Source organism: Misgurnus anguillicaudatus, chromosome 21, assembly GCF_027580225.2.
Source record: "Misgurnus anguillicaudatus chromosome 21, ASM2758022v2, whole genome shotgun sequence".
NCBI lineage: Eukaryota > Metazoa > Chordata > Actinopteri > Cypriniformes > Cobitidae > Misgurnus > Misgurnus anguillicaudatus.
The window spans coordinates 29562804-29590410 of NC_073357.2; the positions used below are offsets into that span (position 1 = coordinate 29562804).

General features: G+C 37.6%; 1 protein-coding gene across 15 annotated transcripts in view; it reads left to right on the plus strand.

Moving 5' to 3' along the window:
* Positions 1–27607, plus strand: part of plekha7b (pleckstrin homology domain containing, family A member 7b) — a 139274-nt gene that overhangs the window by 47274 nt on the left and 64393 nt on the right. For all 15 annotated transcript variants that reach the window (XM_055201409.2, XM_073858790.1, XM_055201414.2 and 12 more), the window contains 3 exons: positions 9197–9280; positions 22250–22361; positions 27447–27551. In XM_055201409.2, coding sequence (XP_055057384.2) covers positions 9197–9280; positions 22250–22361; positions 27447–27551 — 301 coding nt within the window. The remainder of the gene's footprint in view (positions 1–9196; positions 9281–22249; positions 22362–27446; positions 27552–27607) is intronic.

The following is a 27607-nucleotide window of genomic DNA, read 5'->3' on the forward strand; positions in this document are numbered from 1 at the left end:
CTCAGATTGTTAGAAATGTAGATGCCATGGAAAAGACTGAAAGCTCTATAATATATTTTGTTTGATGTCTGTGTATGCACAAATTTCTGTGTACTGTATGCAAAAAAATTTTAGCACTACAAGTGCCACCCCCCCTTCAAAAAATAGGTGCATGATGCCCCTGCGTGACAGTACAGGTAAACAGAAATACTTGACGTTCAAGCAGTGTGTCAAAAAAAATGTGTCAGTGTCACGGAAAAGACTCACAAATTTACGTGACCAGGTACATACTTTTGTGATACAGGGTTGAACCTGTAAACCCAGCTAAAGTCATTTTTTTGGGGGGATTTGCTGTTTTCTACATTAAACCATCAAGAAATATTCTGTGAAAACATTACCTTGTTATCTTTAATATTGACTGAGTAAGGTCATGTCAAAGATTAAAATCATATAGTGAAACCAATGGCTGAAACTTTGATGTTCATCTTAGCCTTGGATTTTACAGATAGGGTCACAAATGAGGTGAACACTCTGTTAACTTTTAGCTACTGAATATAACACAATAAAAATGGTGCTAAATAGTACTAAAGGCTTGTAATCATAGGGGGACCATTTTTAGTGCTACAGAGCACCTATATAGCACCTCTGTAGAATCATAAGTGCTGCGAAAGCATGATTATAGCACCACTTATGGTTCAACATAGCACAATATGGTTCTACACAGGTAATGTCTAGCACCAAAAACGGTTCCCCTATGATTAAGAGCCAGTTAACCAATTTTTTTTAGAAATGAAACAGACCAGACTACATTTACCCACAACACAGCTTATTGCATTAGATGTCAATTCTCATTTACATTTATGCATTTGACAGACATCTTGATCCAAAGCAAGTTACAGTGGATACAAGTTACATATCATCAGTATACTGTATGTGTTGCTTGAGTTTGAACCCACAACATGCATACATCAGGAACACTGGCTTGTGTAATGTTTGATGATGTTTGTGTTACATCTAACTTTACTTTAATGAATAATGTCAATACCTTTATAATAGTTACAGTAGGTTTTGTGTTTAGAAAAAACTACTGCATAGATTTCACAAGGCTTTGATAATTCATAATGACATTGAATGACCCACATAATGTCTCACATGACCCAGGATGGTCTCATGTCAAAATCATTTGCCTCTTTAGATCTGCTCTGTCTTTGATCTTACAACCTTAATGCTCGGTTCTGTCTGTGTACCGCTGCTAAAATGTGAATGAATCATCTACATTTCCTTGTCACTACAAGTTAGGACATAGTACCACTCTAACATAACTGTAAATAATCTTTTATAATAATATAGTAGATACTCAGATCCACCTCATGGCAAAAAACAAACAATGCCACTGTTCGTCTCTCTGTTTATTCCCCAATGCTAATGCAGAGAATTCCGGGGCAAGTAGTTCGGAAATAATGTGATAGAAACAAAAGAGGCAAAGATTGCAGATTCCTAATTAACAGTGAAAAATACCAGAACTAATGTATAAGGCCAGTGAAGGCCAACAGAGTGCATGATGCTTTTGGAAATAAATAGTCAATCAGGAAATGTGCCCATTTTTGAACAGGCTGTACTTCTAATTCAACATACGTATTGTTGAATGAGATTGAATTTGAAGTTTTATTAGGAGTCACAATGTTCCTACTTTTTATGCTTTTCACTTTTTTACTGATTGTTATTTAAAGCTTCCCTACAGCCATGAAGTCAGAAGAAATTTTCTTATAAATGGCCAAATGTAAATTAATGGGGTCTGAAAGCAGATCGGCAGGCCGCCCCCTCCTGATGTAGAAGACATGTAAAATATTATTTGTAGTCTTCTGCTTTAGAAGAGATGAGATCACTGCAGTGATGGAGGGTTGGGATTATAATGATGGACGAGTCCTGCTCACTGGAAAACAAAAGACAAAGCTTTCCAGAAGCTCTTCTGCTGGTTCCAGTGATTTGGCTGACATTATATGCAAACAACATTCATTATCTGAGAAAAAAATGTTAGTGGTGCATACTGTGAAAAAGTCAGTTTCACACTGCAAGGGCGCTGCTTTACAGTTGCTAAGGTTTCCTGGGTGGTTGCTAGGTGGGTCCTTGCAGGCTTAAGTCAAAACTTGAACCTTAATGGTATCTATTTGAGGTGTAATGCTACGTTCACACCAAACGCGTAGCATCGCGTTGCTCGCTCTCGATTATTTGCGTGATTTAACTTTGTGTCATACGAATTTTTCGCTTGAGTTGAATATTTTCAACTTGCGCGAAAGCACGTTTGAGGAAAATAGCATGCGTTTTTGCGGCAATCGCGTCGCCCAATTTGCGTCATTCGCATCGCCCCGCACGAGGACACGTCTGAGCGCGTCTTTGCATTGACTTTGTATGTAATCTACTCGCGTAAATCGTTGAACTCTCGTTTGGTGTGTATGCCCCATAAGTCATATCTCTTGCACAACTGGCCAAATTGTGATACTTTGGGATAGCTAAAAGTAGGAGTGGGCGATATGACCAAAATCTTCTATCACGATAGGATTAATTTTGTATAATGATAACGATATGTATCACGGTAGAGTTTTTTTATGTTTTAATAAGGTTTTTCTGTTATTAAAATCTTTAATACCATAGAAATTTTCATAATTCTCACAAAAACTTTATACAAGCATAAAAAGAAGATAAAAACAAACAAAACTCAAGCTCTCTGAATATAAACAGTCAATGATAAAGGAATGATAATAAATAATTATGTATGTATGTATGTATGTATATATGAAGAGTTTGGTTCCAAAACGCGATAAACGCCATTTTTGAAAAAAAAAATGAGTTGCTGCCAAAATCAGTATTATATCAGGTCAGTAGTTAAAAGTAAATTCTTAATTTTAAGCAAAATCCAATATCCGCCGTGTTATTCTGTCATCTTTTTTCCCTTTTTTCCCAAAATGCGATAAACGCCACTCCTCCTTTTTTACAGAACACAATAAATCCGCTCCAGAAATTACAGCCCACCAGTCACGTAATGTAAACAAACAATGATGGCGCGCTGAGAACACAGAGTCCTGGTTTTCCTCATCTACTTTGTACTTCGTGATCAACAAACAAAACAAAATTATACTTTAATTGCATTGATAAACCTGTGATGGTTTTCTGTGACGGGAAAGAAACGTAAGCCATCAACATCTAATAATTTCCGTGAGAGGCACTCGGGTACTTGTTCTCCCGACAGCATCAAGCTTCTCATGCTAAAACATTGACCCCAGAGGATCTTATGAAAACTTTCCATTATTTTACTCAAAGTCAACAAAAATCAATCAGGACCAAAACATTTTACAGCTGATCGCTGTGAAAATGTAAAGAGACGAAGTCAAGTATAACCGCAGCAATGACAGTGTTCTTAATATGACAAAGTAAGTGTTTTGGTTAATGCCATTAATGTTTATTTTTTAATCATTGTATACCACTAGTCAACTAAATAAATATAGAATGGTAAAGATAAATGCACATTTATACATTGATTTAATAGATTTATAGCATTTTGAAAAAAAAACTTGTCATGGATTTATTGCAGTTTGTGGAAAAAATAATTAGTTTTTATAATAAATCTTTGAAAATCAAGTTATGGATTTGAATTTTTTATGTTTTTATAATCTAAAGATGCTATGTAAAGGTTTGTAACAGAAAAAAGTGGTTTTCATCTTGTCACTTTCATGGTATAGAAAACACGTTTTTACCGAAATTTGTCGAAATGGATTTATTGCGTTTTGGAACCAAACTCTTCATATATTTTTATTTAAGGTAGAAAAGTGATTTAGTCAAGAGCAGTGGGAGATTTTTTTCTCAATGCTGTTGATAAACATGAGTGACAGACAGGTGCAAAATTAGGTAACTTCACCTTTAAGACCAAAGTCCGGACCCTATGTTACACATGCGTTTTCTCTTTTAGCTGTTCACTTTCTCATAAGCCCTAAATGGTCGTGTTTATGAGGATACTTGCAACGACGGGAATTTGACGCATATATGTATTTAAGGCCAATAAAGCGGGAAAAATGTTCACAAGCTTAATGAGCAGCGGTTGCGCGCTCTCACAGACAGAAAGAAAGAGCGCACGCATACAGATCTGTTGTTTGTGTTTTAATGGCCTAAAATAACTTGTTTTATAACTGCGGAGATTTAATACGTGTACAAACGTTACGTTTTTGTGACCACGCACACAGGAGCGTGATGTGGGCGCGTACCCTCGATAGAGACGATAGTCCAAAATCTCTACCGGTTGACAAATTTCTACCGGTTAATATGTCTACCGGTTTATCGCCCACCCCTAGCTAAAAGTAAAGTAATAATTCCTTTCTGCCAGACTTTCTGTAGAAGTATCATTCTTAGTTTTTTGGCAAGTTATCGATCATTCATTTTACAGACAAGTTTGTAGGATTGGCATCATGTTTATTCCATCCCAGTATCACAAAATTACATAATTATAGTCACATAAATTTGTGAGTCTTTTCCGTGACACTGACACGCTTTTCCGCCTTTTTGCGTGAACATGTCACGGATTTCTGTTTACGTGTCACTGTCACGTATTTGTTACTCAACTGTTTTGTCCTATTTTCTTACCATTGTCGCTTCGGTTTAGGGTTAGATTTACATAAAATGATATCCTTACCCAAACCCAACTCTAACCATGATTCCAGGCGACAATTGTTTAAAAATCATAAAATATAAAAAAATCTTGAAAAAAGGTATAAACCAACACTTAAAGTGACTTCCTAATGCAAACACCAAATCAAAACCTAAATTGAAGCATCAATGATTTGAAAAACAGTTGAGTAACAAATACGTGACAGTGACACGTAAACAGAAATGCGTGACATGTTTGCGCAAAAAGGCAGAAAAGCGTGTCAGTGTCACAGAAAAACTCACAGATTTACGTGACTATAGGTACATAATTTTGTGATGCAGGGTTGGTTTATTCAGAACCTGACTCATCCTGTGAAGATAGATAAAAATAAAAATGATTGTTGTAGTAAAGGATTTATAGTACAGGCTTTTATGTCAAACGTTTTGTCATTTTACAGCCACTGAAAAGCTTTTATAGAGTTTGCTGATGCAGTGAATACTCCATTAGAGATAAAGGGCTGTTACAGTGTTTAATGGAGACATATGTTTTTTTATTTAGCAAAACAATCATTGGGGATGTCTGTACCTCAGACTCTGGAGTGTGGTATGATTGTTCACAAAAGAATGAACTTGACAATGTTGTGTCACTGGGGATGTTTGATGACACGTTCCTCAGAGGCAGAAGCAGAGAATTGCTTTCCACACCCTGTTAAATTTGACAGTGTACTGTGAAGAGAGCATGCCTCAGATTGGTTATCATGGTGAATGCACCATCAACAACAGTTCATGGTGGGACTCAATCAGAAAACATGAAGGGTTGCCAAACGACAGTGAATCAGATTCAAACTTGGGTCCCTTGTGAGTACTTGGACCTGAATATAACCCAATGTGGCAGTCCCGTGCATTACAGCGCCCCCTAATGTGTGGTTAAGTTTCTTAATTTTCACATTCTGAATTTCATCATTTGCAAATGATGACCGGTCTCAAGACCACTTTTTAAAGGTCTTGGTCTCGTCGTGGAATCGACCACATTTTTACTCAGTCTCGTCTCGGTCTCAGACAAAGAGGACTCGGAATTTTATTTCAAGACCTGTCTAGACCACAACTGATGGCACATCACAAATTATTTTTTATCATTAATTTTATGCAGTTTATTCATGTTTGGCATATGAATGAGAAGCTTGCCATCAGCAAGTAGTCTACTCAAGCCCAAGTCTAATGCTCAATCATAAAAGGTAAATATTGTAGGCTACCAAGTATCTCAAGATGTTTGTTTTTTTACCGATAAGTGGTGTAACGGATCGCAGTTGATCCGTGATCCAAACAGATCACGACCCATGGTTCGGCTCGCATGCGATTCACGGATTAATACGCAAATTAATGGTGAAAAGGGTGAAAGTTGATCATTTGCACGTTTCAAAGGCTTGCAAATGTTAACACTTAAGTGATTTTAAACAATTTAACCGCTGAAAGACGCTAAAGTGAGCAATTTTCTGTATGCACATGCGGTTGAATGTGTCCGGTCCAACTCCGCCCTTCAAAGATCAGAACTCTTGATGTATAAACTTGTTAGAGAGTTGCGCTACTGTGTCTCATGTAGTCCATTAAAATACATTTGATGATTAAAGCACTGAAAAACAACGTAATTTTCACTTTATGTGGAGCGACTGTTTATGCTGCATCTTCTTCCCGAAGTGCCGTTTGGCATTCGTTCTCCGTCTATGTGTTTGCGCATGTTTAAGTGCACTCAACAAATGTGCCTACATATGTCAGAATTACAGTTATGCCGCTTACATAATGTAGCCTTTTTTATGTTCGGTGACAAGATAGAGACTTAAGTAAAAATTATGTAAAATTATGTAGACTAATAATTTAAGTTTAATGTGTTAATGATCAGCATACTTATTTGTATGTCCCACAGCTGACATGGAACGTTATTAACCGGTTCGGGAACTTTATTTTTTTGTTCTAAACGGTTCAGGAACGTCAATTTTAGGGTTGAACCGAAAACCGGAAACGTTAAAATACTGTTTCTGTTTGGAACGAACCAAATGGGAAAAAAATCTGGTTCAAAGCCCTGCTGTCAAGACAATATCTTGTCTAAGGAAGTGGATTTTTTGCCAAAAAGCTAAATTACTAAAGTGCCATTTGTGAAAATAAGGCATTTTAGTTACATAATAATAGCCTTTTCATTGTCATTAACTCTTTCACCGCCAGCGTTTTAAAAAAAACTGCCAGCCAGCGCCAGCGTTTTTCATGATTTTCACAAAAGTTTAATGCCTTCCAGAAAATGTTCTTCTTCAAATATATAAACATACATAAATCAAATGAAAGAACAGAAAAGTTTCATCCTACCTTCAGTAGTTTTTTTGTAATCAGCTTTTGAATATGGGTAGGTTTCTGAAAAAACACCACATTTTGAGCAAAAAGCAGAGAAAGTTAAATTTTTGTGACGTACTTTTCATAGAGATCCCATTCAGAGCGATCTTTAAAACAGACATGGACATGCAGCAGCTTGCCATAGGGCAATACTTCCGGTTTTAAAAAGTTGCCACCTAGTGGATAGTAGCGGTATTGCGGAAAGACGGAAATACTCGTCATTGGCGGGGAAGCGTTTTCTCTTGATTGACGAGATATCTCGTCAATGCGGGGAAAGAGTTAAAGTGAAATTACTGAACCTAAACACAAGAAGTTGGCTGAAGTTGAAAACAGTCTGAGCGGAAAAGCGTCCGACCTCATTCGCATTTTTTCTGTTATACAAGCGAATAAGGAGAGAGGCACTGGTGCCAGAAGTTTATAGTTGCTTGGAAGTAGAGGTCCTCTCAGGTCCAAAGATATGTAAATTCTCGATCTGAAGTCAATTAAATAAAAGCAATGTGGTCCGCCACATAGAGGGTTTTGCATCTGAACATGTTTTTGGTGCAGAAATCCTTGATTAAGTCTTTTCCTGCCTTTGACGAGTTTTACAGCAATCCATATTTCCGTTATTATCCACTACGTGGCGCTCTTACACACATTATAAAACACTGAAGCATCCACTGATCCAAAAACAGCAAAAACTTTGTTTGAAAGCTGAGGGTCTTCCTTTCATTTGATATATTTTATGTTAATATGTTTAGAAGAAAATTTTCTGGAAGGCATTAAACTTTTGTGAAAATCATAAAAAACGCTGTCGGGAAAGAGTTAACTTTATAAGTGGAATTCAGGGTCTGTCCACACGGAGACGCGTATCACCGTATACATATAAATTTGTTATCGTATTGGCGTTTCATCCACACGGATCCGGCGTTTTGGGAGACTGAATCCGCTATTTTTTGAAACCGGCTCCTTAAGTGGATAAATCTGAAACCGACAAACTTGCAGTTTTGTCTGTACAGCCAATCCGTATATTTTGTGAAGCGAAAACGTCATCACATCACGTGTCGGAAGCGTCACACGTAACAGCAACAACAATAACGGCGGACTACGTGATTGTGTTCGTGCTACAGAAGCTACTAAAGCCTACTAGCTTTATTACAGCAAAATCTATTGCTACTATGCAATTGTGGTGACCAACAATCGATAATGGACAACACCATACGTTGGTTATGCGCATGCTCAAAGTCTTCTTCTCCGTGTATAGTGTATATCTGTGGCAAAATTACAGCGCCCCATACTGGTCCGGCATATATACTACACCGCTTTCAGTCGGTTTCAGTGGTTTTGTGTTTACGGATTATTTTTTTAGAGCAAGGAAAAAAAATGATCGGATAGGGGATGCACCGGCTTCGTGTGGACATAGCCTCAATGTTGATATGTATGAACTTGTGTGTAACCAAGCACAACTTTTTTTCACACTACATGCTGTTCAGACATCAGTTCTTACTCATGCATACAGAAGGAAAGACGATCAAGGCTTACAGGCAGTAAAGGAGTAACATCTGTTCAGACCTCTTGCTGCTCTCTTGCGTAAAGGACACCTCCACTCAGCCAGATGTGGCAGGCAGTTCTGTTAGCCTCGAATATAAACCTTGAGTCTACAAAGAGTCACTGAGATGATGGGACCTCAAGCAGTTTTTAAACAATAATGAATACGATGATAAGTGATCTGCGGGTTAAGCATTTTCACCACATTATGTCACCGTTATGCCTCCTCAGTCATTCACTCAGCACACTCATTTTCAGCCAATCACACCGCAACAAGACAAAATGAATAACCGAGCTGATGACAGCAAGAATATTATGTGCGTTATTTCGCAAGTCTCCTCACCCTTTGAAGCCCTCCCCCCATTCCTTAGTTAATACTGCTGATGACAGCAAGATGTTTTAATGCCCTAGTTAAAACAGTGAATGACCTGGTGTAATTGAAATCAATAAAGCTTCTGCAGGGCCTGGCCAGGCGTTAGTGGTGTCAAACATTTTGCATTTCTCTGGAAACATCATCAAACTTTGTGTGTTCCTGTAGAATCTTATGACTTATGGCTGTGGTATTCACAGAGAGGGTGAAAATGCTAAACTAAACATGATTAATAATGGATTACTCTTTTTATTTTTTTCAAATTTTTCTTTTCTCTTTCCTCTTTCTTCTTCTTCATGTACACAGCCACAACCAGAGAACGACGACCTTCAGGCATCCTGTGACGGGGCAGATCTCTTCAGAAAACACAGACTTCATTTTACAAGACCAGTAAGTTTTCAGTACTTTCTGTTTTCAGTGAGTGTTCGTTTTTTCTGGTTTTCAGTAGCCTACTTGTTATTGTCAGTAAGCGTTCAGGCCTTTCGGATTAGAGTAAGTGTTCAGATTTGGTTTTCAGTGAGTGTTTAGTACTTTGAGGCCAGATTTATTAACAGCTTGCGCCAGCGCAAACCATCATTTTGGCATTAAATAACGACTATTTACTAAAGACCCGCAGTGGATGATTAGCGCTGAAAAGGTGTGGTCACGCAGATTATTTAAATGAATCACGCAATGTGATTTACTAATGTTTGCGCGCGTGTTATGACTTGTATTTACACGATTATTTAACGCTGAAAAAAGTCTTAAATTACTTTGTGCTTGAAATGTCTGCAATTACTGCTAAAAAGAGTCATCACAGAGAACACATGATACAATGCAGAGGATTGTAGAGGATGAAGTAAATAAAAGATAAGTCACTAGGAGAAGTCACACAATACCAGACGTTTCAAAACTTCTTGTGAACCGATTTCACACCCCACATTTTTTGCCGTGAACTAATTTGCGCTAGATTGCGTTGGTCACTATGAAAATCAGCGGTTGCACCTGTGTTATTTAATTTGCACTTTTTTAGTAAATAACCTGCAGATCTTACCACTCCCATCAGCGTTTTTTTTTTGGAATTGCGCTTACACACTAATTTGCCCCATTTAGTTAATTTGGCCCTTGGTTTATCAGTGAGTGTTCAGTACTTTCGGTTTTCAGTGAGTGATCAGTACTTCTGGTTTCAGTGATTGTTCAGTACTTTTGGGTTTTTCAGTGAGTGATCAGTACTTCTGGTTTCAGTGATTGTTCAGTACTTCTGGTTTCAGTGAGTGTTCAGTACTTTTGGGTTTTTCAGTGAGTGATCAGTATTTTCTGTTTTTAGTGAATGTTCAATACTTGTTTTCAGTGAGTGATCAGCACTTCTGGTTTCAGTGAGTGTTCAGTACTTTTGAATTTTTCAGTGAGTGATCAGTACTTTCTGTTTTTAGTGAATGTTCAGTACTTGTTTTCAGTAATTGTTTAGTACTTCTTGCTTTCAGTAAGTACTTTTGGTTTTTAGTGAGTACATTCAGTTTTCAGTGAAATTTCAGTATTTTGTTATTTAGTAAGTGTTCAGAACTTTTGGTGTTCAGTCAATATTCAGTACTTTCAGATTTCAGTGAATTTTCAGTACGTTTGTTATGAGCAAGTGTTCAGAACCTTTGGTGTTCAGTAAATATTCAGTACTTCTTGGTTTCAGTGGTTGTTTAGAAGCTCTTGCTTTCAGTGAGTGTTCAGTACTTTTGTTTTTTAAGTGAGTAGGGCCCTATAATTTCCGCGATCACGGAATCGCGGACGGAATCGCGGAATTGGCTAATTAACACGGAATCTAGTATTAACGCGGAATTTTGCGGAATTTTACATATTTTTAATAAAATTATGTTTTTGTGTGGGAGACGAACGTATGTCTGGGGGAAATGCAGACCGGGGGAAATAAATCTGGGCGAAACGCCCCCTCCCGTCTTTTCAGACCCCCTCCAAAACACTGAAACCACGGCGAAGCGGCTCTCCACGACTCTGCTTTCGTCAGTGAAAAAATTAAGAAATTCGACGCTAAGAACTTAGTTCCGAGCAGGTCTCACATGACTTTTATGTGACCGGAGAACTGTTTTTTGAAAGTTTTGTCAACATTCTGTTCACGGTGAGCGCAAAGATACATGCACTCTCTCATCCACGTCTGTCTCACTGTACCTCTCTCACGTGCACGCGCTCACGCATCTGTCCGAAGTGTGAACACAAATCCTAATTTATTTGTTCAGTTTTATGCATTTCAAGCGAGCTGAGGCAAACTAACTATCCCTCGCATATAAAATATAATCATCTGCATCATGGCGCCGCTCTCTGTCTCTCTTTCGCTCGCACGTGCAAAGAGCTGCGTGCTCATGCTGTCCTAAGTCAGATCACTATCCTGTGTATGTTTGTAAAGTTATATGCATTTCAAGCGATTGTGTATAAAATATGGATCGCGTTTCGCTGGATTGATGTGTTTAAGGCACTTCTGAAGGCACCACTGCTTTGACACCTTGTTGTAGCCTCCTGCAACAACACTAAACAATGCATTGTATTGAGTTGTGTGTGTGTGTATGTGCGTGTGTAAATGCATCTTTTATAGTCTTTAAGTAATCCTGTTATCCAGTTTTTCCCCAAATCATTTACATTTTAATCATTAACATTAAAGGCACACATTTTTTTTATGACTAAAATAAAAGTAAAGGGTAAAAAATATAATTGCCAAAAATTAAAACGGATAAAACGGAATTTGCGAAAATTAAAACGGAGAAAACGGAATTTGGGAAAAAATAAAACGGAATTTGGGAAAAAATAAAACGGATTTTATAGGGCCCTAAGTGAGTGATCAGTACTTTTGGTTTATCAGTGAGTGTTCAGTACTTTCGGTTTTCAGTGAGTGATCAGTACTTTTGGGTTTTTCAGTGAGTGATCAGCACTTTCTGTTTTTAGTGAATGTTCAGTGCTTGTTTTCAGTGAGTGATCAGTACTTCTGGTTTCAGTGAGTGTTCAGTACTTTTGGTTTTTCAGTGAGTGTTCAGTACTTTTGGGTTTTTCAGTGAGTGATCAGTACTTTCTGTTTTTAGTGAATGTTCAGTACTTGTTTTCAGTAATTGTTTAGTACTTCTTGCTTTCAGTAGGTTTTCAGAACTTTTGGTGTTCAGTTAATATTCAGTACTTTCAGTTTTCAGTGAATTTTCAGTAGAGGCCGACCGATAAAGGATTTTGAAGGCAGATACCGATACAAATGTTTGTTGGTTTTTAAATCCGATATTCCGATATATCGGCCGATATTTTGTTTTTCAGAAACGCGCAACAAAACATCTTTTAATTGTTAATCAAGCAATGTATGTCTCGTGACCAACTCACCATGAACTCACTTAACCGTTGTTCTCTCTGCCCAACTCTGGCTGGATCAGCAGGTTGCAGGATGTGTGATGCGTTATACACGAGTGTTGCCAACAGGGAGGTTGTAGAGTGTCCTCTGGTGGACAAACTATTCAACGGCAACACTCATGACATGGTTGAAGGCTGTTTCGTCCAGGTTTTTTTATATTCATTTATTGGCCATTATGATTGCCAATAACGATAGTTTGGAAAATGCATAATATCGGCCTGCCGCTATATCGGTCGGGCTCTAGTGTTTAGTACTATTTCTTTTCAGTAAATGTTTAATACTATTTGTTTTGAGTAAGTGTTCAGTGCTTCTTGTTGTTATTGAGTGTTCACTATGTTTTTTTAATCATGATTGAGAAGAAATTAGGGGACTTTCAGTAAATGTTTTTAACAAAGATACAAAGATTTTAAAAAATGTATTATAAATTGTCAATTCTACTTTCATAAATACATATTTACTTGCCATTTTGAATTGTGCTTTAACAGATGTGAGGGTAATGGCCTGTAAAGTATAGCAATAATCCATTGATCCAGCCTTTGCTTTCATATGCCTGGCCTGGAGTCTGTTAGTTAGCTGGAAATGTCTAGTGATAATGATAGCTATTACTGTAACTACATTTTCTTATGAAGGTTATAAGGTATTTTATAGTTTAGAAGCTTCAGTATTAAAGTTGAATAAAGTGAAGATGTAATCTGTGTCATATTTTGACTGCAAAGCAGGTGCATAACTATAGTAAGTGCTTATGCCCACCCATTTACAGCCCAGTAAGCAGATGTGTGTCCCAGAGGCATCAGTGAAGGTGTCCATCAAAGCCCTGGGTTCTGTTTTAAGCATCTACTTTTAACAAACATCCAAGACTTCCTTAAAAAGAGGTTCACGTGTATTCTAAATCCCAAACATCAGTTCTGAATCCCAACAGGGAACATTTTACACTTAAAGGTCTCGTTCTTTCTGTGCTTTTGAAGCTTTGGTTGTGTTTACAGTGCACAATATAACTTGTGTTCATGTTTAACGTGTAAAAATCTGCAGTATTTTTCACACAATTTACTTATCTGTATACCACTGTCTTCACTGTCCTCAAAACAGGCTGATGTCTTCCTTGTCCTTTGAAGTCCTTCCTTCAGAAATACTTATCGAGTTCTGATTGTGTAGTTTGTTTATTGTGTTGTGATTTGCAGCTTAGCTTGCCGTTAGCTTAGCTGGCGACTGACGTATTCCTGTAGGCGGAGTTTAGTCAAAAAACTGTTCTACTGATGTCATTTAAGCAGAAAGTAGAGGGCTGTAGTCCAAACCGGCTGTTCGCTGTAGGCTTTAAAAAGGCAAATTCTGTTAAAGAAAATATATTGTCTGGCATTGAACTTTGAGCTTTATCATTTTTCAGTATTATTTATGCTATTATAGCAACATTACACACTTACTAGGTTTTTAAAAAATGGGATCAGAAAGAACGCGACCTTTAATGAATATGGCCTCAATCATCTTCCAGATAAAAACATACACCAGTGCATTGGTGTTATTATAATTTAATGCATTTGGTCTTTAAGGTAAAGTAAAGGGTCGCTAAATAAGAAATGCCGAGAATCCTGTTTGAATTTTGTTTATAGGTCCATCCATTATTTTGGAAGTCCACCCAAGTGCCAAATTCTGCCCCTGCTGCAAATTGGTTTGCAATTCAGAAACACCTTTAAATTCAGAATATTTCTGGTTCTGTTGGTACTTAAAGACATGCAGATGAAATCCTCTAACTTGGATTTTTACATCTTCAGTGCTGTGAGGGTTAAGAGATCTCACATTTACATTCCTGCTGAGACTCATCTTCCTCTGTTCCCCACTAAGAGGAACGAACATGCTGATGGTTTACTTTGTTTATTATTATGTTTACATTTACGTTAATGCATTTGGCAGATGCTTTTATCCAAAGTGACTTACAGTGCATACAGGCTATACATTTGATCAGCATGTGTGTTCCCTGGGATCAAACTCACGATCTTTTGCGCTGCTAATGCTCTACCACTTGAGCTACAGGAACATTTATATATTCTACCGCCTGCTGATGCAAACCTAGATAAAAATCAATGCAAAGTTTAGTCACGTCCCAACAAATATCTGTTACCAACCAATAGCTCTCTTCCAAAACCTACTGCAATGTGCTTCCTTACTGCTAAATGCCTACATAGTCAGCTTACCTTAGGATAGTGGAAGCTAATTGGAACGGTTTGGAAACAAGTCAGATGTTTTCCACATACAGTAAAGATGGGCTCATGGATTTAGAATGTCGAACTTCCATAGGAAATTTGCGCGTGGCCGTCAAAACCATTTCTCATAGAGATGACAGGCGAGTAAATGTCGCTGACGGGGTTGATTGATATTTCTCATTAGGGGCACGCTGTGTGGAGGCTCTGTGCCCAGTTCAGGCTCATATTAACCGCCTTTGGGAGAAGCCGGAGAAGTCATTGCGGGGATCTAGTTATTAGCGTACTGGCTTACTGACCTCTTTAAGTGAAAATGATCTTGAAGGCCAGATGCGTAAAAGATTGAGTCTTGGAGTCGCTAACAGAAGAGGAAGTTTGTCACTTGCAGCTGTGTTGATAATGCAATGAGACTTTTAATGACCCGTGATGCCTGTGGTTTGTAGAAGAGAGAGATTAAGTAGTTACAGGACATAACTGGAATGTTCGACACTACTGGCTGCTCAAAAGTGCTATTTTAAGCACGACTACGGCCTCATTTGCAGGCTCTGTCTCCATCGGCCCTGCTATTTCCTAATCTAGTAGCAGTGGAAAACCAACCTCACCCTAACAGATGTGATAAGTGCTGATCCTGGAAGAGCTTTTGGGGAATGTCATAAAGTCAGCAAAGTCATTTATCCTTTAAAGAACATTGCTGCAGGTGGCCATGACAGCTATGGTGTGGATTTCCAGTTAGCAGTATCTAGATATTAAGAGTGATTCAACGTAGCCTGTTGACACCGACACACCCAAATATGTGTGGGTGAAACAGGCATTCTTGTTCATCTTACTGTCCCCAAATCTGCTGCATACTCCCACCCCTCCAGAGGGAGGAGCTAAAATGTGCCGTGATCTCATTGGCAGTGATGTTGGCGGAAGTGTGTGCAGTGATACAAGTGTTGTGATCCCCTGGTAGTGCAGTACTATTGATCTGAATGACTAATCTGAGCACAATGCACAGGGAGAGGACATTTGTCTAAATAACACTGTGGGATAGCAATGTCTACCTCAAAAACTTACTGCCTTTCTGTTTAAATTATTCATTTTGCTGGATGGATAACTCACACATGGCACTTATCTGCAACACTATAATAATTTTATAATAATAAGTATATATAACGTATGACCTTATTTAGTGTCATCATAAATTAATAAAATATAATAAATGTATGTAAATGTTTAATAATATAATTATCAGAGATTTTTATAGAAAAGAATAATTTTATATTAAGCGTAAATAATTAAACATTATTTACACACTACACATGCACATTCATTCATAAATGATATTATAAAATGATTGTACAGCACATATATATATATAGATAGATAGATAGATAGGTATAGATATTTAGTATTGCTGGTCAAATATTTATCGCTATTAATCGCATACAAAATAAAAGTGTTTTGTTGCATAATAAATGTGTGTGTACTGTGCTGTACTGTAATTGTTATGTATATTTATACACAAACACATACAGCGGGGAAAATAAGTATTTGACACATCAGCATTTTTTCAGTAAGGGGTTTTCTAAGTGGGCTATTGACACAAAATTTCCACCAGATGTAGCCATCAGGCCAGATATTGAATTTATACAAAGAAATCAGAGCATTTAAGTATACAAGTTGAGTCATAATAAATAAAGTGAAATATGCCCACTTAGAAATTCCCATTACTGATCAAATACTTATTTTCTAATTAAATACTTATTAAGTGTCAAATACTTATTTTCCCCACTGTACATGTATACATTTCATATTTTTTATATTTATATAAAAATAGAAATGCCATAGGGGCCAGTCATACCAAAAGCGTTTATGGCAGTTGCAGGCGCCTTTTTTGAATGATATTCTATGGGCAGGGCGCGTTTGCGCGCTGTTTACGTGCGCCGAGCGCCTTGCGTTTTTTTTGCCGCCTGCCGCGCACACGTTTTTGAAGGAGCGCTGAGAGTGGAGAAGCGCCCGACGTCATTCGCCTCTTTCCATTGTCCAATGGAATGAGGGGAGAGGCGGGCCTTACGTTGTGGTGAGGGAAGTTTACAGTTGCTTTGAAGAACCGGACTCCACTCGCTCACTCTCTCCTGCGTGTTTGTGCACCTCTCACCCTCAAACAAGGTCAGAGCAAGCGTTTCTTTTTAAAGTTTCTGCTAATATGACAGTTAACAGCAAAAGAGCGCTCACGCTTCAATATTTGATTGACAAGACAGCTGACTCGGTGGTTGCTTAGCAATAAGAAAAGCCGCGTCGCACTGCTCTTTTTAAAAAAAGGCAGTGCGTCGCGCCTTGCGTTTGCAAGCGTTTAAAGCGCTTTTGGTGTGACTGGCCCCATAGAAAGCAATATGATATACATGATATGACATGACATTTGTAAGGGAAAAAGTACAGTCAGCTGGTTGCTTTCGCAGAATTAACCCTGGTGGACCCTAGCTTGGAACGAAGAGGTCTTGTTTCACTAAGTGATTTATTGTATATTTATGGCCTGTTGACTGTACATTATCCCACTTATTACAATACATTCCCAATCCCTGTAATAAAGCATGCATGAAGTAAAAACAACTTTGTCTTGCTAGTCAATTTAACATAATGTTTTAAGTTTTGACTTAAAAAGGTTGACATAAAATATAAAAACAAGTTGAAATTGTTTAACTTAATTTGATAAGTTACAGTAACATCAAAATATATGTTGATTTGACAAAAATGCTGCAGTTTTTACAGTGTGGTTGCTTTTCATGTAAGCAAGCCATTAGATGCATAATATGGCTTGATATGGAATAGTTTTTAAAGTACTGTTTTATTATGGGAATTTTTTTATAGCACCAGTAATTGGAAAGCAGCCCAGATAAGCTTTCCGATGTCACTTTATCACTTGATGTGCACTGGTTTCTGTGAAATAGGAGACCGCTGGATGGTGTGATATACCAATCTAAACTGAGTATTCTTGAGAGTTGTGTAATAATAATATATAGGCCAGTATATACAGTAACAGCAAAAGATTTTAGCTGGCCCTCTTTTATCTTTCCATCATAAAATACAGGACCTCCGAGCCCATCCATTCAAAAGACAGTAAATATTGTGAGGCTAGAGAAAGTCAGTCCCAGGGTGCAAACATACTTCAGAAATGTTGGATAAAAGCCAGTGAGGTTAAAAAACGAGAGGCAAAGTGTTGTAGTCTGCAGGTCTTTCCATGACTGTTTCCTGCTATTTTGATGTCGTACACTGACTGGTCACAGACACCTCCTGACTCCTCATCACACTGCACTCCTCACATTCCTTAGGAAAAAAAACATTATTTATAGCTTTCGGGTGTGTGTCAGTTTTTGTGCTTTACTGTAAGCTCCTGCGTCCATGAAAACAATAGTGTCAGCTTGACACAAGCTGGGAAATCTGCTTGCTTTGGTGAGTTTTAGCAGCATAATCAAAATGTTTTTTATTTATGTGGAGTGATGACTTTGTTTAGGTGCATCATGCTTTTTGCACTGGTATATTTCTTCTATATTTGTAGTCATAACAGACTTGTTGAAGACAAAAGGCTACACACATTGTCATGTATTACATGCTGGAAGTTTTATGTTTTGTGCTTATTGAATTATAACTGTGTTATGGCATGTTTGTACTGGATTATTCACTCTTAACATATGGTGGTAAATTGGCTTGTAAATCCTGATAATTTACTCACCCCCATGTCATCCAAAATGTCTTTCTTTGTTTAGTCGAGAAGAAATAATTTTTTTTTAGGAGAAAAGCATTGCATGATTTTTCTCAAGTTAATAGATTTTATTGGACCTCAACAGTTTACATGCAGTTTAAAATTGCCATTTTAACGCAAGAAAAATATGTACTTTTAAACCACAACTTCTCGTCTTGCACTAGCGGTGTGATGCGCCAGCGCAACCTCACGTAATGCATTATCACGCCAGTGTGGATAAAAGGACCGTTCCGACATTGTTGTATGTGGAATGACAATAATTAATGTATTTGAGTCCGTTTATGGTTTAAAATGGTCCGTAAGTGTGTGTTTCACATATGTAACATGTGATCGTTAAATGTCATTACACATTACGTGAGGTCGTGCAGCTCGCGCTGACGCGTCACATGGCTGGGGCAAGATGAGAAGTTGTGGTTTAAAAGTGCAGATTTTTTTATTTTTCCTGCCAAAAATGACAATCGTTTGGCCAGATAAGACCCTTATGCCTCGTTTGGGATCCTTTGAAGCTGCGTTGAAACTGCAATTTTTAACTGCATCGAAACTGTAAAGTGCTGGGGTCCAATAAAGTCTATTAAATTAAGAAAAATCCTGGAATGCTTTCCTAAAAAAACGTATTTTCTTCTCGACATCAACATTTTGAATGGCATGGGGGTGAATAAATCCTTTAACATTTGCATTGTCGCATTTATCAGTATATTTATGCTTTTATCCAGTGATCATGCATTGAAGCTATACATTTTATCAGCATAACACAATGCTCTAACAGTTAAAATACAGGGAAAAATTTTTTTAGATCTTATTTTACTCATCTGAAAGTGTTTTTGATGTATGACGCTAATGATTTATTAACGGTAGATTTACACTCATATGCTCTCAGTTTGTTTAGATTCAGCCCACTTATACTGTACAGCAGAGGACATCATAGCATAGAGACCATCAGAGGTCTTTACCTTCAGTGATGGTGTACATTCATTCATTCAGGTGGGTCTTTAACAGGTGCTATCTGTCAGAGAGCTTTATAACTACTCTGAAGACTTCAGGGAGTATTTTTAAATGTATAGTTTCCATTAGACAGTTTTGCAGTGGGGTTTGAATGTCACCTACTGTACAGTAGGTCTGGATTGGTCCCATAAAGTACTTACGAGATTTTCTCGAAAAGACTTTATGGCCCACATTTCAAAAAACAAATTGTAATTTATTTCGTTTTTATATGCTGTTTGTCACAGATCTAGCTGATAACTCAATAATAGCGAATAGGTGTAAAGGAAGTAAAAAATGGAACTGGTCATAATTTCTAAATAATCTACTTTACTTTCTAAAGGGAACGATTTGATGACAATATAGTATTTCGCTATATATAATAGATTTTCTATACTGCAAAGAGTGGTGCAAGCGCAGCCAATCAGATAGCAGCTAATTATTTCTGACAGCTCAAGTCAGTTTTGTATCCAGCATGCATGAGACAGTCTGTGAATGGACTGTGGGTGCACAATGGGTTTGCCATCTGCCTCAATTATATGTGTGTGTGCTTTTTACAACACATGCTCTGAATATTTATTGTTTTTATGCTATAACACATTAAGTTACATGTATTAAGATGCAGCTGTGTATCCAACAAATTATAACTTAATCAATCTCTGGATACCAGTCCAAAATGTCTTGTCATTTCCTTGAAGCAGATTAAAAAATGTGCTTAGTGACTGAGACAGATGTTTGATAGAGCTGTACAACTCTCGGGTTGGTTTCATTCAACACTGTAAAAAAACAGCATGAAGTTAAAGAGACATTCCACTTTTTTTGAAAATAGGCTCATTTTCCAGCTCCCCTAGAATTAAACATTTGATTCTTAACGTTTTGAAATCCTTTCAGCTGATCTCCGGGTATGGCACTAGCACTTTTAGCATAGCTTAGCATAATCCATTGAATCTGATTAGACCATTAGCATTGCGCCTAAAGGGCTATTTATAGTCGTGCGTAGGTCCTACAGCGTAGCCGCGACGGCGTAAGGTTCCGCGTCGGTTTTCATTTATACTTTTGTGTCGTCGTCCGCGTCGACGTGCAAACACCCCCGCAGACCGCTGGTAGGCAGTAACCACGCGTGTAAACACAGTAGCAGCAGAAGTAGTCACAGAAGAAGAAGCTAAGCAAGTTAACCCACAAACGAAGAAGAAACAGCAACTTGTTGTGTATAATTTGAGAAGACCAGCAATGATGGAAGTAAATAAACAGCGACTTTTGATGCAGTTTGAGTTAAATCACTCCTCAACTTGGCTCATCTTTGTTTTCGCAGTCACAAACGGAAATACCTATGACGTAGCTACGGCGTAGGACCTACGCATAACTATAAATCGCCCTTAAAAATAACCAAATAGTTTTGATATTTTTCCTATTTAAAACTTGAGGGCAGTGCGTAATATCACTACGCCTTCTGCAGCCATGTTACATCAGCAAAGTGCTTGATTATTACGCCAGTTTGAGAGTACAGTTCCTAGCCATATCTGCCTAGAAAATCGCAGCTTTTAATTTTCAGTCGGTCTTACCACACGGTGTAACTACAGAAGAGTCAACTTTTAAATATAATATCGAAACTCTGGTGCGCAATGCCAATGGTCTAATCAGATTCGGTGGATTGTGCTAAGCTATGCTGAAGGTGCTACCGCCATAACTGGAGATCAGCTGAACGGATTCCAAAATGGTAAAAATCAAATGTTTAACTCTAGAGGAGCTGGAAAATGAGCATATTTTCAAAAAAAGTGTAATGTCCCTTTAAAACAACTAAAACAAAGTGAATTCAACTATACTTTTTTAGTTTTGACTTGTGAAATTGTTTAACTTAATTTGTTAAAAGTAACATAGCCTAATTTAAAAAATAAATATATTTTTTACAGTGTATGATAGCTTTTTTGCCCAAAGTTTGTGAGCATGAAAGAAATATGAGTTAAAGAGACAAATTTATTTCTACCTGATTTAACTTTTATAAGATACTTACATTACATTGATTTTAGTAACATTAAATAACATTTGCTGTCTTAAATAAAACGGGTTAATTTTAATGTTAAGCACATTTTGTAGGTTAGCTGACAATTTTTTTACAGTGTACATTCTGTCCTTTATTTCCCTCATCTCTCTGCCATTCAAATTGTCTCTTTGCTGACTTAACCAAAATCTTACATTAGGTTTGCCTGAATCTCAGTGGAGCTTTTATCCGGTTTTCCTTATTAGGAAAGAAATATGGGCCCAAATACTTTCAGTGAGCAACCTGGCATCAAGGCATGTGTCTCTCATGGTGACCGCAGAGGAATTTTGCAAACATTTGGTTAATGATTTGTTTTTAAACTATTTAACAAACATTCGATTAAAATGGAATTCCTGAGTGTTTACAGTCTTCCTGTTATTCCTGTGAAACTAGCAAGTGCCTAGTTAAGGCAGATGCATCATACAGTGCGTGGGTGCAATGATTTTGACCTGCACAGAAAGTGCTGAGACCTCTATAAATGCCCTGCATTCTTCAACTGTAGATCTTTGTGCTGAAGTGTGTGTTTACTTTCCAAAAAAGACATTGTGATATATGAGTATAAGGCTAATGGATGAAGAATACCGCTTGACTTGTAGATGAGTGTATGAGGAGTGCTTGCATGATCAAACGTATGGAAAGACCCTGCATTGATGTTTCTATTTTTGCTTTACTGCTTTATTGTGGTCTTGACTTCACCTAGTCAAATAGTTTGAAAAAAGGTCCTGTTGATAGATAGATAGATTGAGTAGGTAAGTAAATATGTACAGCAGGTACTAGGCAGGTAGAAAGAAAGGCAACCGGAGATGAATCCTCTCCCTATAGGGTTGTGTACACTAAAGGGTAATTTTATCAGTTTACTCGATCATCATGCCTTCAGGAAATGTGTTCAAACAGGGAGTGTCTTTGTATTTTGTGTCCTCAGGTTGTTCTTTTCATTGTTGGTCAATTTGTCCCTGCAAATACAAAGTCTTCACTGTTCGCTTCAGCACGTTAACTAGTAACTGCATGTCACAGCTCATGTCTTCTCTGTCTGACCTCACAGGGCAAATTTACGCATGTCCAAGCCACCACCAGAGCCGAGGCCGGCCAGCATGGTAAGCGAGTCATCTGTCGCCGTCTCTTCGTGCCATGCAGACGCCACTTCAGGATCCAGGGTGAGATTCCCCACCTTATTCACTGCTGATATGAGGTCAGTGGTGATGATTTTGTATATACACAAAAGGCTGGATCACTTCTATTACCCGTACACTGTCAGAAAATATGGTTAAAATATGTATCCCATCTGTCACTGGGGCAGTACCCCACAGCTTTGCACCTAAATTAGTACATCTCAGGTATCCTGGCTCCACCCTCCTACGTTCTTCCGCTTAATTTTCATTTCACTTCAGAACAACGTCTGGGACTGCTGTGTAGAGTTTCGTTTTCTCCGGCAAAAATCTGCAGGTCCAATCAGCGAACAGCGGGGAGTGGCTAAGAAAGCAGACGTTGAGGTCGTGCGCCAGACTGAGTGACATACGTCATGACCAAACGTTAGCAATTGGTTATGGCAGATTCAGAGTGACTCTGGGCAGATCCAATAGTTTTAAACTTCAACAGAGGACCCTCCTTAACGGAAGTAACGCTTTGCAATGGAGCGTGGCCAGACTCTCTGTACAAATGAAATGAATGTACGAGGGTCTGGTTGCACCAGGCTACCTTACAGGTACATTTTGGTACGATGAAGAGCTAATAAGTATCTTAAAGGTACAATTTTGTACGAAATGTATACATATCTGTATCTAATGGTACATATTAGGAAGGGTACAGCCCCAGTGAAAGCTGGGGTACATATTTTGACATTTTTTCCCTAACAGTGTACAGTGCAATGTAAGCGCAAGGATAATTGCCTTGCCTAAAAGAGAACCTCAACATTCCTAATAAAATGTTCATGTGTGTGAATCTTTTTTTAAACCATATTGAGAAACTAATAACATTTTAAAGGTAATGGGGAGAATAAATTGGCTTTATCTTTTTGCGCTCTGCGTTTGATTATGATAAATGGCCCAAGCGTTAGGGAGTAATAGGTTATTGTTTTTTCCATCCAAGAGAATTTAGATTAAATCTCCTACAGTATGTAGTTCAGCTATGTTGGGCAAGGGATCGAGAACAGAATACCTCTCACTTCTTACAGCTAATTAAATCTAAGGCTGTGGCACTGTGACACACATATTACCACTTTTCTAGCAGGTTGGTCCCAGAGCTGGTGCCCAATCTAGATCTGGGCTGCGCTTTTCCAAACAAAAAACATTGGACCGGTGCCCAGATTCTTTTTCGGAATTGGTCCCAAAAACGAAACTTGTGACATCAGTAGGCAGAGCTTTCATTACAGACTGCAGTTTGAAAGGTGCTGGTTTCAAAAGCTGTTAGAATTTATACAAATAGCTACTCAGACACATGATATGTTTATTTTATGTCTCGATCCGTGTCTTGTAAGTACCATGATAAAAATGTACAGTTAAAAAATAGAGTAATGTCAGCATATCAATGATGCATGGTCATCTGATGGAGTCAATCTATAAAAATTGTTTACAAGTAAGCAAAGCAAATTTTTTTTATAAATGTTTAAAAAGCTGAACTTTGAACTTTGTCCAATGGTAGCATAGATATATACACTAGATGTCGCCTTGGGGCTCTGAGCATGCGTCAAAACCGCCGCCATCTTAGAACAGGGGTCTTGTCATAGGAAGTATCTAGGTAAAGCTGCTATCTCTGCATGTACTTCGAATTCATGAACGATGCTGGACTTTTGTGCTGCGCATGGATGTTAGGGCTACTAGCACTATGCATTACAGTTAGAAAAAGTAAATTCTCATGAAATCAAAACTTTTATTTTTTCCTGTAATAAATGCTAAATACATGTCTGACTGTTAAAACGAATCAAAAGAAAACCAAGAAAATCGCGTTCATGACGATTTATGGTGATTTTATTTCTGTTACACCATTGCCTACAATGACGCTGATGTGGGGTTCCCCTGTTTCAAGATGGCGGCTCTGTTTGACGCATTCGGTCCAATGAACTGCCATAGCCAAGGCGACATCTAATGTACATATCTATGATGGATCAGAAATACTGTATGTTGTTTGACTGTGATTTTAACATGAGATTTTAGAGATATCTGCATTTCCCCATTCAAGAAAATCCGTAGGACTTTAGTCTTAAAGGAAAACACCACCGTTTTTCATTTTCATTGTTCTTACCTCAACTTAGTCGAATTAATACATACCTATCTTTATTCAATGCGTGCACTTAATCTTTGTACAGCGCGTTCTGAATGTGTTAACATTTAGCCTAGCCCCATTCATTCCTTAGGATCCAAACAGGGATGAATTTAGAAGCCACCAAACACTTCCATGTTTTCCCTATTTAAAGACAGTTACATGAGAAGTTACATGAGTAAGTATGATGGCACAAAATAAAACGTGGCAATTACTACTCCCCCTCTTGCTCAAACTTGCGTCAATTTTACTGCGCGTGAGGTCAAAGTGCTGCACGCTAAGTGCTCTTATGCCATACAATATAGTTCTCACTTATTTATCCACTTAAAAAATCACCACGTTTTGTAACTCGTGTAACTACTCATGTAACAGTCTTTAAATAATGAAAACATGGAAGTGTTGGGTGGTTTGGATCCTAAGGAATGAATGGGGCTAAGCTAAATGCTAACACATTCACAACGCGCTGTACAAAGATAAAGTACAAGCATTGAAAAAGATAGGTATGTATTAATTCGTCTAAGTTGAGGTAAGAACATAGTAAAATATTGAAAAACGTTGGTGTTTTCCTTTAACTTCCGCTAGACTTATGCATAGAATCAATAACAACTGAGGCCTTGTAGAGTAGATTATTTCTAATAACAAGATAAATAAATTACCAGTAAATTACATTAGTTTAAATTATAGCTAAAGCATATCAACCATTACACTGAGCTAATGTTAAATTTATATAAAAAAGGTATTCGTTCCAGAGGTCAGTTTAGTCGCTAGCCAGACTGATACACAACACAGACCGGAAGTTAACTTCCGCCGTGTGACCACAGTAACGAGCGTGCGTCTGATGAAACTGTCTTTAGTGACTCTTAAAGACATGATAAACATCCCCTGTGCCCGAGTCCACACAGCACTAATGTCAGATTGGTACCGTTTGTTTCATGACAGTGCAGTAAGAGCATTGTGCCTCTGATTTGCTCTGGAAATGGGAATATAGAGACAAAGGTCTGGTTTAAAGAGATTGAGTTTAAATGGTCGGACTTGACATACATTGGCTGCGTCACAGTGGAGTAGAGTCTGACAGCCCTGTGTCAGCATCATATGAGCTTTCACAAACAAATCAATAAATCCCAGAGGTCCCTGTCTCTGCACACACACCTCACCTGGAATGGAAAAGTCTGCTCATGGGAATCAATCATTGTCCAGCATTTGTGTTTTTTTATATTATCAATGAAATGTAGATAAATACAGTATAGGAAATGAGTTTAATTCTGTCCTGATTTTACACAGACAATAACACTTTGTGGACTCGGGGCCTGGGGCACAGGGGACATTATTTATGATCTTTTAGTAGTCCAGTTTCATTTTTCCAAAAGTAATTTTTTATTCCCATTGTCTCACAGGGAAATTTTAGTTTTAATCTACATGCTTTATAGTTTTTACAAAATATAGGTTTGTATATGCTCTTCTCTATTATTCTTTCATTGGGTTGACAAATAATCAATTGTGCTGAACTTTATATAAATCAAGATAAATTCCATTAACCACTTATGTATTGTGATTATTTATCATTCGTACATAAAAAGCAGTACATAAAAAGCAGTATTTTCATTTCAGTTCAGAGGTGGATATTTATAGTCTTATCACTTTGTTCTCCTTGGACATACAATTGTGCCTCAAACGTATTTCTTTACATTGGGAACACTTAAAGGATTAGTCAATTTTCTTAAAAGAAAAATCCAGATAATTTACTCACCACCATGTCATCCAAAATGTTGATGTCTTTCTTTGTTCAGTCGAGAAGAAATTATGTTTTTTGAGGAAAACATTGCAGGATTTTTCTCATTTTAATGGACTTTAATAGAGCCCAACATTTAATACTTAACTCAACACATAACAGTTTTTTTCAATGGAGTTTCAAAGGACTATACAATCCCAAACGAGGTATAAGGGTCTTATCTAACAAAACGATTGTCATTTTTGACAATAAAAATAACAAATATACACTTTTAAAGGACAACTTCTCGTCATGTAGATCCGGTCCTGTGATGCGCCAGCTGACCCCACGCAATACGTCATGACGTCAAGAGGTCACAGAGGACGAACGCGAAACTCCGCCCCAGTGTTTACAAGTGTCGAGAAATAGGACCGTTGTTGTCTGTCAACTGATACTAATTAATGTCTTTGTGTCAGTTTATTGTTTAAAATGGTCCGCAAATGTGCGTTTTATATAGCACGTGACCTCCCTACGTCACTACGCATTTACGTTAGGTCGCGCTGGACCGGACCTAGACAAAAAGTTGTGGTTTAAAAGTACATATTTTTTATTTTTCTTGTCAAAAATTACAATCGTTTCGCTAGATAAGACCCTTATGCCTCGTTTGGGATCGTTTATAGTCCTTTGAAACTCTGTTGAAAAAACTGTTGTGTGTTGAGTTGGGTATTAAATGTTGGGCTCTATTAAAGTCCATTAAAATGAGAAAAATCCTGCAATGTTTTCCTCAAAAAACATAATTTCTTCTGGACTGAACAAAGAAAGACATCAACATTTTGGATGACATGGTGGTGAGTAAATTATCTGGATTTTTCTTTTAAGAAAATTGAATATTCCTTTAAATGTATCAATGTTATTACATTAGACAAAAAATACTATGCCAAGTGGCATATTGAAATAAGTTATGTCATATCTTTTCCTGAAGTAAACTAGTTTCAACAAATGTTAGAGGCGAAGATTTGATAGATGCTATTTTTTATCAATAGAATAAGCGTTTAAAATATTCTCATCAAGTGTTGACCCAAAAGATCTGAAAATGGACTAAAATTGAGCTTGTTCTACTTCGTTTTATATAATCTGTTATTTAATACAATGGCATTCACACCTATTATTAAAGTGTCCAAATATGTATTTTTAATCGCTGTGTCCCTGTTAGAAGCACTTGTTATTAGATGTAAACAAATTTGTTTACTTCCCTATGTTATGTTGTATACCACAGAGTCAGAAAACCAGTGGGAAGGTGCATTGCTTTGGCAAGCGTGACCATTCTATCAAAAGGAACCCAAACGTGCCGGTGGTGGTGAGAGGATGGCTTTACAAACAGGTGCTGTTATCAGGACTGAATCTTTAGCTGATAATTAGATCCTCATTAGACTTTTT